This window comes from Perkinsus marinus, assembly GCF_000006405.1.
Source record: "Perkinsus marinus ATCC 50983 genomic scaffold scf_1104296927884, whole genome shotgun sequence".
Lineage (NCBI taxonomy): Eukaryota > Perkinsozoa > Perkinsida > Perkinsidae > Perkinsus > Perkinsus marinus.
The window spans coordinates 555,833-570,040 of record NW_003217015.1 but is presented as its reverse complement, the minus strand read 5'-3'; the positions used below and the strand labels follow the sequence as shown (position 1 = coordinate 570,040).

General features: G+C 51.1%; 6 protein-coding genes across 6 annotated transcripts in view; 3 read left to right on the top strand and 3 right to left on the bottom strand.

The window, feature by feature from the left end:
• Positions 1 to 3,434: 3,434 nt before the first annotated feature.
• On the top strand, positions 3,435 to 4,510 carry Pmar_PMAR010214 (proteasome subunit alpha type, putative; the record flags this gene model as incomplete). Its single annotated transcript, XM_002788629.1, has 8 exons — positions 3,435 to 3,496; positions 3,550 to 3,660; positions 3,705 to 3,777; positions 3,828 to 3,951; positions 4,013 to 4,076; positions 4,121 to 4,191; positions 4,236 to 4,417; positions 4,460 to 4,510. 8 exons carry the CDS (start codon positions 3,435 to 3,437, stop codon positions 4,508 to 4,510), a joined length of 738 nt encoding a protein of 245 aa, XP_002788675.1.
• Positions 4,511 to 4,704: 194 nt separating this feature from the next.
• On the top strand, positions 4,705 to 6,079 carry Pmar_PMAR010213 (hypothetical protein; the record flags this gene model as incomplete). Its single annotated transcript, XM_002788628.1, has 4 exons — positions 4,705 to 4,743; positions 5,502 to 5,672; positions 5,717 to 5,795; positions 5,850 to 6,079. 4 exons carry the CDS (start codon positions 4,705 to 4,707, stop codon positions 6,077 to 6,079), a joined length of 519 nt encoding a protein of 172 aa, XP_002788674.1.
• A 2,627-nt stretch (positions 6,080 to 8,706) lies between these two features.
• On the top strand, positions 8,707 to 9,589 carry Pmar_PMAR010212 (hypothetical protein; the record flags this gene model as incomplete). The annotated part of the gene is made up of 6 exons (XM_002788627.1): positions 8,707 to 8,805; positions 8,854 to 8,982; positions 9,030 to 9,149; positions 9,199 to 9,226; positions 9,323 to 9,438; positions 9,503 to 9,589. The coding sequence occupies 6 exons, from the start codon at positions 8,707 to 8,709 to the stop codon at positions 9,587 to 9,589; spliced, it is 579 nt and encodes a 192-aa protein (XP_002788673.1).
• Positions 9,590 to 11,448: 1,859 nt separating this feature from the next.
• Positions 11,449 to 12,360, bottom strand: Pmar_PMAR010211 (hypothetical protein; the record flags this gene model as incomplete). Its single annotated transcript, XM_002788626.1, has 3 exons — positions 11,449 to 11,564; positions 11,715 to 11,873; positions 11,955 to 12,360. 3 exons carry the CDS (start codon positions 12,358 to 12,360, stop codon positions 11,449 to 11,451), a joined length of 681 nt encoding a protein of 226 aa, XP_002788672.1.
• Positions 12,361 to 12,977: 617 nt separating this feature from the next.
• Positions 12,978 to 13,706, bottom strand: Pmar_PMAR010210 (chaperone protein dnaj, putative; the record flags this gene model as incomplete). The annotated part of the gene is made up of 5 exons (XM_002788625.1): positions 12,978 to 13,078; positions 13,123 to 13,245; positions 13,313 to 13,374; positions 13,416 to 13,523; positions 13,573 to 13,706. The coding sequence occupies 5 exons, from the start codon at positions 13,704 to 13,706 to the stop codon at positions 12,978 to 12,980; spliced, it is 528 nt and encodes a 175-aa protein (XP_002788671.1).
• A 300-nt stretch (positions 13,707 to 14,006) lies between these two features.
• The window catches only part of Pmar_PMAR010209 (hypothetical protein), a gene marked incomplete at both ends in the record, with an annotated part of 325 nt that continues 123 nt past the window's right edge, over positions 14,007 to 14,208 (bottom strand). The window contains 2 exons of the mRNA XM_002788624.1: positions 14,007 to 14,030; positions 14,194 to 14,208. Coding sequence (XP_002788670.1) covers positions 14,007 to 14,030; positions 14,194 to 14,208 — 39 coding nt within the window. The remainder of the gene's footprint in view (positions 14,031 to 14,193) is intronic.

The following is a 14,208-nucleotide window of genomic DNA, read 5'->3' as shown; positions in this document are numbered from 1 at the left end:
AGAGGTTACTTACGGCTTTATGAAGTTGATATCATTCCTCGTGGAGAAGTAAGTCTCGACCGAGCCGTCCTTCTTGATGGCCAGCCCATAATGGCCGTCGAATCTTGAATGCTCCGCAATAGGTGAGAATCGCGCGAGACAATATACGCCCTAAGCGGAAGTGGAACCACTCAAGGAAGATGTCTTTGTGGTTCTCTGTACCGTTACTACGCAGATCCATTCTTACATCTCGCAGAAAGTATCCGGGGATTGACCCTTCTTGTATCAATTTCGATACCCGGCTGTACAAGGCCGCCAGACTGGATTCCCATTCAAGTAGGAGCCCCGGGTCTACGGCGGCATCGTTTCCCTCAGCTATCCCATTCACAGTTGCTTGACTCTCCCCTTCGGAATAGGGTAGCGTGGACCCTCGGTTCCCGAGCACGGTCCCAGTGTGCAGCCAGCGAGCTAAAACTCGGTCAAAGCAGCAGTTATGCGCTTCGGCCGTCTCTGAGATCGTAAGTAAGCTACTAACGCCTTTCAAGCGCAAGCCGGGTCCTGGATACAAAGAGAGTCTGACACAGTAGAACGATGGTGGGAAGGGCGGGAATGAATAGCCGGCCTCACATGCCATCACTCAAGGCATAGATGCCATCCGAATCCTCTCTGAAATGGAGACTGTATTCGGCAGGAGTCGATAGGCATGCTCCATCATGACCGCATACTATCTGGTTGTATTTATATAGTAGAGTATGTGCTTTAAGGTCAACTGCCTGCAAAGATTCCAACCGTCTCAGGTGTCGTCCTTTCAGTGTTCGCGAACGTACCACGTTAATCGATTTCCCTTGCTCTGGGATCGCCTTTTTGATCTCCTCGAACAAAATACCAAGTAACACCCAGATAACTCCAGATTCCTTTTCTCGGTATATTCCATCTCCACCACGCTCTAGACTACTCATAATAAAGGACACCCGCGCCTTCTGCTGATCTGATGTCCCGAGTGGAATATGTTTCGGTCGCGACTCTGTGACATTCTCAGCCAGATCAACAGCTCGATGAAGATGAGTACTCAGAGCTCTCTGGCATTTCTCGGGACCGTCGAACGATACGAATGAGGACCGATCGATGAGATAGTGAGTCGGTATCAGCCTCAACCTATTAGCAAGAATTGTCATCGTTGATAATACTCGGTCGCTTTATGATCTCCTACTCGTTCCTGCGGATGAGTTTCACCTGTTGATAATCTGAGTCGAGCTCAAGGTAGATGTCGTCTTTTGCGATGGAGTGCAGTCCGCATTTTGAAGGGACCTGAGTGACTGGGATAGCAGCAATGTGCGCGAAAAATAAACATATATGAACCTGCTATGCTGCAATGCCCACCATCACGATGAGTTCATTCCGTAATCTTACATTTCTCAGCTCCACGCTCGTGCTCTCAACCTTGTTCAGAATTAGCACTGTGAACACGAGTGTTCTGCGCAACAGATCCGACATGAGGAAAAACCGCCGGAACAGCTACTGGAAGCGGCTAACTGCGATAATCTCAGATTAATCGGCCAGATCATTAATCTGGCCTGAGATTGCGTCCATCTATGCTGGTTGTGAATGTAGCGATCGAGCCCACTTAGTTGGTAACACAACCCTAAGGCCTGAACCCTTTGAACACCCATAGACTGAGCATGGGATGCGACAGGAGGAAACCCTCATCACACAGTTCGCACTCCTGATACATTATCACCGCTTATTCACCCATTTCCATGGAGTTTTTGCAGAAGCTTCAACATGTCGGATCTGTGAGACGATGTCTTGCTCAAACTCATCCTACGCGCTCACAGCCTGTGGAATCTGGTTTTCTAGATTGGGGGTAAATCCGTTTTCGTAGTTTTCCCAGGCCCTCTGAAAGTGCTGGATACCCCTCGCTCTTGAACCTCACGAATATCTCAAGAGGCCCTCGAGGAACTTTCTCCATCCCATCGGAACTAGGACTGCAGGCGAGATGGTGTACCCTGATGTACCATATAGGCGGCTACGGGCCCTATTGTGATTTCCCTCACATGAGGGCCGCATATGTAACAAAGCAAGAGAATTCATCATTCCATACTGCCGTTAGATGAATCGGAACAACATCCACGGTTGATCAGAAGGAGTGGATCTGGTACTAGCGGGCATGTATTTGTACGAAGATAAGCCGTCGTGAAGGAATGCCGACATATTAGCCTCATATGTCTTAGCCGTCCTCCTGATTCACTCGATTGAGGGATAGCTTAGTTTCTCTATTAGCAGACAGACACAGCTCAAGCACGGTGGTGATGAACCTGTCACCGACGTCGGCATCTTGACGCAGATCACGCAGCACTGACTCGTCCGCCAACATCTCTTTTTGGAGATTACTCCAACGCAGACCTCTCGATGTTGTCCTGTGTAAACGGCCAAGATGAAGATTCTCTCGAATGCTTGGAGACATCCTTCAGGCTTAGGGCCGAACACATTTCTGATTGCTTTTCATGGTGATGCCCCGTGACGGCGGACGGCGCCAAGCGGCGATATTCATTCGACGTTGAATTCGGATGCCGAATTGGAAGCTGTCGATGCGAGTGCGGTCTAAGGACATCAGCAGATAGTAGGAGTTCTGTCAAAGGCAAAGCTCAGGTGCCAGGCTCGACTTAGAAGCGTTGAAGGGGTAGCGGTTTCGATACCCATTCACCCTGGGGTTCAGCGAAAGTGGCGACTTCCGTGAGACAACTCTGATGAGGGCGAGCGAGATAGAATGTGCTTCTTTCATGCACTTGCATGTGCCAAACTGAGTCGGGGTGTTCTCTACTGGTCAAGCCGTAGGTCGGAGGGAGCAGGCAGTAAGACGTCTAAATGCCCTACTAATCCCTTCGAGATCTCGATGTCGCTATCTAGTTTGACAATGACTGGGCCTGGCCAGGGATAGGGTTAATGGGCGGGCGCCGTGAGACGTCTGCCGCTAGATAGGGTAGAGCATATCAGACATGGTCCCCATCAGTGGCATCGGCATTTTCAATAGTTCCTTATGGTGTAGCCTCTGGACGATGGTACTTCTTGACCTATATTCCGCACGAAGGGGAATAATCGAGTGCGCTAAGGACGCTTCGCCACGTTCGACCTCCGTGTATGCCTCTGGACTTTATAGTTACTTGCAAGAATCTCCGTAGCAGCACCCTTTGGTGGTCCTCGCTCACATCGTGTCTACGGTCGAATAAGGGGCGGTTCGAAGGCTCGAGAGCTGTTGTTCTTGCTTATTCAAAATTGATAGAATCAACGTGAAGCTCGATCCTCATAGTATATCGCTATTGTGTGGCACCCAATGAGTCCTTACTTGAATGTACCAGAGACTGGGTCGCCCTACCCGAATGCCTCAGTAGTTGGACCAGGTCTTTCGTGATTCGCTAGTATTCCCTAGTTTTTGCTACACCCTATCCCCCTACCTAATGTCGGGTTACGACCGCGCCATCACCGTATTCTCGCCCGATGGTCATCTCTTCCAAGTTGAGTAAGCACCGGTCACATCTCGGGAGTGTCTCAACTTGATATCGACTCTGTAAGATACGCGTTAGAGGCTGTGAGGAAGGGAACCACAGCCGTTGGAGTCCGAGGGAAGGACACTGCCGTCCTCGCTGTTGAGAGGAAGGCCATCCCTAAGCTTCAGGATCCCAGGTATGGCGCCTTCACGATGCCACCTCTACTAGTCGTGATCTCAGGACGGTTCGTAAGATCCTCAAAATCGATCAGCATGTGATGCTAGCCTTCGCTGGACTTAACGCGGACGCAAGGGTAATAGGGCGGGTCCGCGTGACTGGGGCCGACACTGTCCTTGATGATAGGTGTTGGCCAACAAGGCTCGTGTAGAGTGCCAAAGCTACCGTCTCAATGTGGAGGACCAACCAACGGTGGATTATGTCGCTCGATACATCGCGGGTGTCCAGCAGCAGTACACCTATAAGGGAGGTGATACCCTTGGGCTCATGTTGACCATTGTTGCCGTGTTCGTGCGTAAAACACCATTCAGGTGCCCGTCCTTTCGGAATCTCAACGCTGATTATCGGGCAAAACGAACTGAAGAAACCTCAATTGTAGGCCGGTTGGCGAAGTGATGATCAAGGCACTCGAATGGTAGATACCAAACGGACCCTTCTGGTTCGTTTAACTCGTGGAAGGCCGCTGCTATCGGGAGGAACAGCAAGACTGGTAATATATCTTAGCTTTGGGCCGCTATATATGCCGCTCTACAGTGAGCGATTACCTCGAGAAAAATTACAAGGAGGACATGGCCGAGCAAGAGACGATCGAAATGGCGGTCAGAGCTTTGCTAGAGGTGGTGGACCCTAGTGGGAAGAATGTTGAGGTTTGCCTCATGAAGCCTGATGGGACTCTCATCATGTTGGAAGACACTGTTGTAGAGGAGCTCTGCAAGGTAATATGATTTGTGGATGAATCTTGTGGGATCTTCGATCAGTCACTCGACGAGGGTATAGAGAAGGCCAGACAACAACAGCAGCGTGCCTGAGTTATAAACCAACATCATCACCATTTGTGAGCGCACTAAGAATGATAGTTTCTCACACTCACTTGCATGCGTCTCGTTGATCTTCCTTCTTATGCATGCTCACTGAAGACAGCCTTCCCTTTCCTGTCTCTTTACCCTATATGGTAGACGTCTCTCTCCGTGCACTGTGGCGGTTGACAATTCTTCGCTTCGCCATGGTGACGATCATTGTGAATCTGCCTTGCTCTCGCAAGGTCATAGATCGTCTTATCACCACTATGCTGATTCCTGTCGACATGCTAGCCCAGGGCGATCCCTTGATCATGAACACGGCCAGCAGCACCATTAGTCTGTGCCTATCCCTCATGGCTTCAGCATTGCTGCATCGACTATAACAGCAGTATATAAGACGATCCTTTTTTGACAACACCCTTTTGACATAGTCATGTACCATTCGAATCGATATTGCCCTCTGCCGACGATCTCGCTAGACGCCGAGTCTACGGGAGACTTTTTCGATTACCATCATCATTTTCGTACGGTGTTGAGGTGCATATCGCGTGTTGTATAGTATAGAGAGAGACCGCTCTTTACGGGCGTCCTCTCCCAAGCTGTGTCGGAACACACGATATAAGCTGTTGAGAGCACGGCAGGTATTGATATGATGATGAGTTCTGAGTGGCCAATCCTTATAGGGAAGTATTCGAGTATTCAGTGGTTACGCTTAGCTAGAACCTCGCCATAATGGGTAATGCCACGTCAGGTCTTTCCATATAGAGGTACTGGGGTTGATCACGGCTAGTGGACGATTCCACCGTGTTGGGGCGTAGTAATATCCATACCAGAGTGTTTAACAACACATGTATTCGCCGAGTACTATTCGGCCCTGGATAGTAGCACGACTTCACCTCCGATGTTCCCATACAATCCACTCTTGAGATGTTTGCCATCATGAAGTGTGGCTTGTGTTGTTAGTCGATGGTCAATTCTCTAGCGCTGCTTGGTAGATTAGGAGAGGATGGATGACAGGGGGCCCTCGGGGGAATCAGTAGTGCCCCTTGTACAAAGTGGAAGTGTCTCGACTCGCCCTAGTACGGCAACAGACTGGAATAGCATGACTAGTGGGGGAGGGGATAGGGGTCGGACGGTCGAGCAAGTGGACGAGATGGCGACTAACGGAACGGTAGGTGGTGCCCGAGCAATGCAGCTGATGAACCCTTCCGACAGGTCCTCAATTTGAAGGCGCGTTTCCTCATGCACTTGAATATGAGAAACTTTCCGGAGGCTTTGAAGGCAGCAGAAGAACGTAGATAATGAGTCTTGTCATCATTGCTGTGGCTGAGTTGGGTAACCTACTCAGTGTCTGCTCTGGAACCTGGGGACGCCACTGTAGAGGAGTTCCAAGTGGTGCTACGGAAATGGATGGATCTCCTTTGTCAGTCCCGAGGGACTAGTTTAATTGTACGTGTGGGTGCAGATACGAGAATCGATGATGACCATGATGATGATGATGATGATGATGATGATGATGATGATGAGGAAGAGGAGGAGAGCTCGGAGAAGTCCTCTTCCGATGGGGAGGACGATTAGGATGGAAATGGCATGCGCAGCCGTTCATGATTGTATGGGAGGTTTGGGTTGTCAATTAGAAGGGCAAACAGACGCGTGTATGGAGTAGCTATCGTTAGACCTTGCAAGACTTGACTATGCTACCTCGATATCTGACTCTCTTCTTTACTATCCCTTGCAGTTGGGGGGACCATTGTGGGCCACAAGATGTAGTTTACTCTGTCCTAGAGGACTGCCGAACCCCACATGCACGCGACGATGGCGCCAATCACATAAGCATCTTTGCTGAGAGGCTTTCACATGGAGACAGTAGTTGCGAGGTAGTCACCATCTAGAGGCTCTCGCCAGGGGAGGGTCTTGGCCAGGTCCCAGACCCTCTGCATGATATACCCTGCAGCACGAGCTGTGAGAAGGGGGAGATCTATACCGGGCATCTGCTAAATCACCACATAGAGGGCCGATGTGCTAAATGCCAGAACGGCCAGTGAGAGATTTTCGACTTTTTTGTCATAGTCGATGAGCCTTATAGTGGTAGTGGGTAGATACAGTATCGGTGGAGGGTTTGTTCAATCGTCCTGGGCTAGGGAGGGAGCCCATCCATCTATGAAGACCTGGTGTGTCCATTCTCGGGGTTCTGGCTTTGGTTGGGCCGTCGGGGAGACCTGGATGCCCTTTAGACCCAATACGAGCACGCCCGACGACAGTCACGGCCCTTGTCAGTATCCCTCTGTTGCTGTTGTTGAGTCTAGGTGAGTACCATTAGGCATGAGCTGGGCAGTGAGTGAAGATAGCGATATGGTGCACTCCGGGGTAAACTACAACAAGCCAGATATAGACAGTGTCCTTCGACTACAGGACAACTGGCTTAGGGACGGCGAGGTCCGCTTTGTGTATATGGTAGAAGGACAGCAGCTGTTGAGGCAGGGACATGTCGCACAGGTAGACGGTGAGGACCAATTCGATGGCTTCCGATTCATAGTCGATGGCGCTACAATGATGGGCCCAGAGTACACCACAATGGACGATGATGGCAATCTTGTATGGAAGGAGGTGGGCTCCTTTGCTATCTGGCTGGCTACGTCGAACCCTGGTACAGGGAGCTGTGCCCTTGGAAGCGGGACCACACACGTTAGAATGGGTCTATTCAAAGGATATGTCGGAGGATTACGGCTTCGATCGAGCTTGGGTACGCTCGATAGAGCTCCATGGCACCCGGGCTGTTGACACTCACTGCCTCCCTTGCCCATATGGCGACCAACGTGAGATCCGCATCCCCCCTTCGGAGGGTGGCAGATTGCTCTCAGGGCTCCTCACGAGCACTGTAAGAGAGCAGTGCTTGTCTTGTGGTAGGGATGAGTACCCTGATCACAATACCACCACATGTCAGCCGTGCCCCACTGGACAGTACATCTCATGGGCCTGACCTCAAGTGCATGCTTAGGGGGCAGATACGCAGCTCCTGGTGACAACTCGTGCACTGTGAGACCACCATGTACGGTTGAGGACTATTCTTTGCAGTATGAGGACTGTGATGCTGTGACGTGGAAGAGGACGGTACTCTCTTGCTATCGTGCGATGGAGCATATCTATACCATGTATAGGGATACTATGGGTGGTCATCCCCGATGGTCTGTGACCCGCTGTTGCCTGGGAGCGTGCCCCTCCCAACCGAGACCATCACGACAGCCTGTGAGGCCTGTCCAACAGGAAGCTACCTCGACCGTCAGGAGGGCCTCTGCATTCGGTACGTGGCTCTCCCATGAACCACTTTACAGATCTTAGGTGCCCGGCGGAGTTGGGCAAGATAGCTACACCCGAGGGCGGCTGTACAGGATGTCCTGTTGGGCAGGTGTGCACTATATCCATATCGAGTGCCAGTAGGTTTGGGGGCAGGTGCCTGCGATAGAGCTGGTAGTGGATTCATTCCCTGCCCTTTGGTCCCTTCCATTCCGGTTCCGAGGAGGGTCTTGGCAAGCCCGTCAGCAGTCCCTCGCGACAGAGGTCAGTCGTCAGCCCTAGAGCTTCCATCGTAGGCTGCCAGATAACAGAGCATCTCACGAGAGGTGTGGAACTGGTATGGAGGGTTGACATGCTGGCTCGAGGGGTCCTCAAGGTTAACTACTCAGTGCAGGCAGCGGGAGAGACTCCACCAGTCATTGTGGTACCGGGCACACCGCCTCTTCCCCTTCCTCCCTCGTCATCGTACAGGTCTTCTTCGGGGCTCGGGCTGGGCAAGAGCCTATGCGACTATCGCCATATGATGCAGGTAGAGGGGTCTTGGTTCCTTCCAAAGAAGTCACCGAGATATCAATACGATGTGAAGGGCCAGTCGGATCGAAGTAAGCGTGATGAGGACAAGGTTTACTGTAGGCCTTATCCTCACTATAAGGTTCACGTTCACATCCTTCTCCCTAACCTCTAGTAGAGGGGGAGGAGCTGCACACTGCCATCATTGTGAACCTGGCCAGGCCTTGATTGACAGCGCATGCCAGGAATGCCCTAAGGGGCACTACTCGTCTAAGGATGGTGCACCGTGCATACCCTGCAGTGTAAGAACCGAAGCGACCCCTGATAGTTATTTTGTAGTCCAGCCCAACACTTTCGCCGTCCATGAGGGGTCTGCAGCCTGCCTCCCGTGTCCTAATGGGATGGTCTCAGAAGAAGGAGCCGACTCCTGTACCATGGCCCTCGGCTCCGACTCTGTGATAGGCGCTGGTCTGTTCGATCTTAAGGCACTGAGTGCCAAGGTGCTGGGAGCCCCTCACTCTCTCTCTTACACCGAGCGGGTCGTGTAGATATCTGGAGAGTATGGGCCATTGGCTCTACCCGATGGTCGCGCTGTCTACTTTGATGCTATGGCAGGACGAGCTGACATTACCAAGACTGTCGTTGCCGGCAAGTGCGCGGCGTCAACTATGGCAGAGGTTGGGATCGGGAGGTGGTGGTCTCGTGGTCACGTCTTAGTTGGCAGGAGGGGCCAGACCGTGTGCCCATTGGCACGACCATCACGGAGGTGCGGGCCGCCAGTCATGGACTGGGCTTACTGCTCGTAGCGCCGGCTGAGGTTGGAGCATGCCAGAACATAGCCGTGGTGCGTGAACATCTCAGCCGGGATCCATGCCCCGCAACTATCCCCTTAGATTGACCTTATCTGTGACCCTTCGGTCGGTAATCAGTCTACCTATCCAGTCGCCACACTACTCCCATCAGCTCAAGAGACCCGTAGCCGGCCCGTCATCATCCTCACGTCCTGCCCCTTGATAGGTATCTGCAGTGGGCAGTATGTGGCTATAGAATGGCATCTGGCTGAGGCCTGCCGTCTCTGTTCTACTGAGGACTACGTCCGTACAGTCAGTGAATGCATCAACGGGACGCAAGAGGTGGTCGACAGGGCCATTCAAAGACGAGGGTTAACAACATGGCAGGTATCCTACGTGCTATCAGACAGTCTATGCATGGTACGCGACGGCCATCCTGCCGGCATCACATCCCAGCACTGTGAAGGCGGAGGACTACCCTGGTGAACATTGACCGTATACCAAGGCGTACCAGTAGTACTAGGTACCTGATAGCTGGCATCATCGCTGGCACCCTGGCTCTGATCTCGTCGTTACTCTACGTCCTCTACCTCCAACGTCGATGGAATGAGACCTATGGGGCCTACATGAAGTTGAAGGAGCACGTAGGCCCACAGCCAGGAATCGAACCTGTACGACTCCTTTTTGGCTCATGTCAATTGCATAGTGCAGGCGGAGGTGGGAAGGTCAGTCATCACTTACACTATGGAGGAAGGTCCTGATCCTTACACTACTCCTACATGATACCCATTACTCCTAGTTCCTGTCTCTAGCTCCTCTACAGTGCTCAGAGTACTCCTCTTGGGCGGCTTGTCCATCGGCAGATTACAAATTGTGATGTAAATGCTATTAGCCTTTCCTTTCGCCACCAAGGGCTCGCAAGGGGTGTCTACGCACTTGACGTGTATTCCTTGAGCGCTGCACCAGACTGTCCAAGGTGACTATTGGTCGACAAGGAGGAGGAGGAGGGCTTTACCGTAAGTCAACTCGATGGTGAGGGAGCCGTGCAGCACCCCGTTGAGCGCAATATCCCTGCCATGTTGGTGACAGATGCGTGCTACATGGTGGCTCTCTAGTTACAGCTAGTAATCGGCTCGAACTACGTCTCTGGTAAGATGTAACTGAGATGTTATCAGAGTGTCGATGCCGAGGCCTTGGGTCATGCTCAGCAAACCCTCGGGTTTATTGGACGAATATGGATCTTTTTCCTTTCTGAATTCAAGATAGGCATCCTTCGAGGAATACCATGGAAAGCCGTATTGATAACATGAGGGTAGACATGTTAACACGAGTTCCTTCCTCGTGGGATTCCTACTACTTATGGTTCCTATTCGTAGCCACGACATGAACTATCAACACAACGCTACTCGGGCTGAGGCTCAGCTGCTGAGTAATGTGGAAATTAGGGAGTTCAACTCCCGCATCGGGAATGAACGGGGCATTTCGTCCGTTTTGGCACCGAACGGGATACTCAGAGGACCGGTGCATGAGTCGCAACTGCTACTCTTAGGAGTCCCAGGTATCTGCGCTACATTGTGATCCCCTCTCATGAGGATCACTTCCCGATCAAAGCGGAGAACCTGTCACCCGCTTGCCCGCTGATATGAGTTTTGATAGATATCGATGTAAATGGAACGAATGGTGAGACCCGATGAGAAACACCATGCTAAGACGTGACTAACTATCCACATCGGTCTTTGTTGTGTGTAACGGGAGTACCAGCAACTCGTCCTTGCCCTTAGTCCTCGGGGTGTTGCAACATGCCGAAGTGAACAACAATTGGATTTGTAAAACAATAAGGTCACTGCGTGGACTACACACTCTCCTCAACTTCAACAGTTCGACTTTTGTGGGTAGAAGTATAATATGCCGAATTATGCTGGCCCTGGTTGGTCTACGAATTCAACATTTGATAGCAATGACACCGAAAGAGTCTGATATTCCGAATTGAGCTCGAGGAGCGATTGTCTTAAGTTTGTCGTTGAGTCGAACGAAATATTGCTCGCGATGATGTTGCTGCGATGAAAATAGGGAAGTCAATGCCGCACGGGAGTAGCCATCGAGGGCCGCAGATGAAGGGGCCTTAGTCGCGTGATGCGACTGTCTCATGATGAGACTCTCATCTTCTTCTCGATCTACTCATCAATCACAGCTCGAATTGACTCGGAATTAAACCAACAATACTATGAACGATGCGTACTGTCCTCGGAACAATAGACCCAGTATTCGAACCCCAGTCTATGCCTGTTAACACTTTTACGATGAATCTGATTATCCGCGGTCGAGGTTAGCTGAACGACCCAGCTGATACCACTAATCCCCTCTATGCGGCTCCTTAGTAGTAGCAACAAGAGCATGAATATGAGACATGGAAAGAGTGTACAACAGCATATGGGCCATGTGTGAGCAGTACTCCTCAGTAGACTCCCCTGACAAACTCTACTCCAATGAACTCATAATATACTAAATTATCGTAGGGAGCAATGGAATGGTATAGTGTTGTACAGTGACGTCAATACAGGCCTCACTCACCTCAGCCAACTACTAGAGTTATGAAGCTTGTGGTGGCACACCATTACCGACAGAAGCAGTGACAGAAGGAGGCGGAGGTGCCGCTACCGGCACTAGTCTAATCTTACGAGTCATGGGCTCATACTCCATCAAGTCACCAGGATTGCATCCCGAAGGGGGCTTGAATTTAACAGCTCCTTGATCCGTACTAAACCTCACTTTGCTGCCTGGTCGCCAACTATCGGGTATTCTTACTGTCACATAACTTGGAGTAGCCACCGAGTTAGGAATGCTTTCGGAAGGCGTACCGTCTGATGGCCTCTTCTCCTTCGCCGCAGCACTATCTCCTGCTGGGCTTACACCATCAACAGCCTCCTGCTTCTTACTAGACGTACCCCTTGCATTGCTTAGTCCCTCTACACCCCCATCATGAGCTTGACCGACTGCACCGCCTGGAGTAGTTGCCTGCCGTGTTGGTGATGATGATGGAGCCCTTTGCTGTCCCCCCATCACACCCGGGAGGACCCCATCACTGGCAAGGTCGGACCGCATTTGCGAGGCAGCCGCTGAATACCGCTGAGCCTCGGCCATAAGATCGGGACTAGTCGCGATTTTACTCGCCGACTCCTTCAACCTCCTCATTTCGCCCGCCATATGCCTCCCTGCGACTACAAGATCGGCATCAGCAGCTTTGAGAGCCCCAGCAGCGCCCATAAGGCTCGTATTAAGTTGACCAAGAACAAGTTGAGCCCTCCTAAAGGTGCTTAAACTCGATGTTAATATTCTACGATGAGCCTCGAGGGCCCTATCAAACTTCTCAGACGTGGATTTCGGCAGCCCCGCCAAACTGTGCTCGCTACCAATACTATTACGTTCCTTATCAGCTACATCCTGCATTCTTCCAACATCATTGGCAGCACTCGTTATAAATGCTGCACTTGAGTCCATAACTCTCCGTAGCCACGACATCCATTCATGAAGGCCTGTGGATGCATTAAGGCTCTCATTAGAGACATTCAGCCACCGTTGACGCCGCGTGGCCTCCCTCTCAAAGGCCCAGTACTGTGATAATAACGATGAACCTGTTGGAAGCATACACCACTTCCCTCTACTACCCTAGCCTACTACTACCACCACCTGGCGGTTTAGGAATAGATGGTCTATTGCTTGTTGAAGGAGAACTCGCTGCATTAGCCGATGAAGCTTTGGATTGGTGTGCCGCCTGGACCACCCGCCCCCTACGTATCGCCGTAACCATATCGGATTTCTCCAAGCAATAGGCAATATTGATACCCCGTTCCTATACAGTTACACATCGTCTGTTATTGACACTAACACCGACATACCAGTGCTAGAGCCTTAAGTTCAGGAATACTCAGATTGCTAAGACCATCGTCGCCACTATTCCCGGCATCTGATGGGGGGCTCACACCTAGTACAAACAATGTCGTCAGGACCGCGTCCCCGCTATATTACCCATCCCTTCAACGCTGCTCTCCATGGCTGGCGAAGGAGAGGCAGCACCAGCCTGCTCGTGACCATCAGGTGTGACGGTCTCGAGCTTGGCTCGCTTGGATGAGGGCTCGGAGGCGTTCGGTTCTGAGATGCATGGATGCATCCTTACAGTGCCACTAGTATTCGCAAGATGTAGGAAGTGTGGTAATACCAGCTATCCTCTTAGCATTGAACGGGACTGTGCCGCGTGAATAAAAGAAGATATGGTCGAACCTAAAGGGCCCTCAAACAGGAGGAGGGATGGATCAACTTACTGCGCTTTCTTAAGAGTATCCGACAATACGTCATAAGCAACCTTAATTTCTTGGAAGCGACCAATACCATCAGGACCTGACTTGTCGGGGTGGTACTTGAGGCACAACCTGAGGGCTATGATGTGGGCGGCAACAACAACAGTAGTAGTAGTAATACCGTCTAAAACTCCTTTTAATATCAGCAGGTGTAGCTGTCCTTGCATTCACCTCCAACACGTCATAATGATTCCGACTAACATCTACTCGTTTGCTGCCAATAAGGTTACCACTATTGCTTGCAGTAGTAGCCATTAACAAAAAGTAGTCTACCTGGGATCACTCTCGCATTGCGCATGTTACAGTTGAGGAAATGCAAGATCGGCCAAGAGTGCAAGTTGGCCTATCACAACAGTAAATCGACAGTCCTCTTTCCTCAGTGCAGCACCAACCCATCCCCTGTGTGGTAGAAAGGACGTTAACTCAATACCGACAGTTACCCTCCTAGAGACGGATGCTGTGGTGGCTACTACTACTAACAACAATAGTACATGCAAGGAAGGAGAAAAGAAGCAATGGTAGTATACAGAAATGCAACGGACGTAATAATGTACTTTACAGGCGGGAAAATTCAATCCACTAAAACAAATTCTTTCCCGCTCTCCTCCCGCACAACTCTCGGATGCCCTTCCTGTGGCGTTCGAAATGCTATAGGAGGCCGCTTTCGCACCCTTCGAGTTGGAGGATCGAACGTCATCAGATCCCCAGGACTGCTGCTCTCGGGCGGTATGAAACGGACTACACCATAATCAGTGAA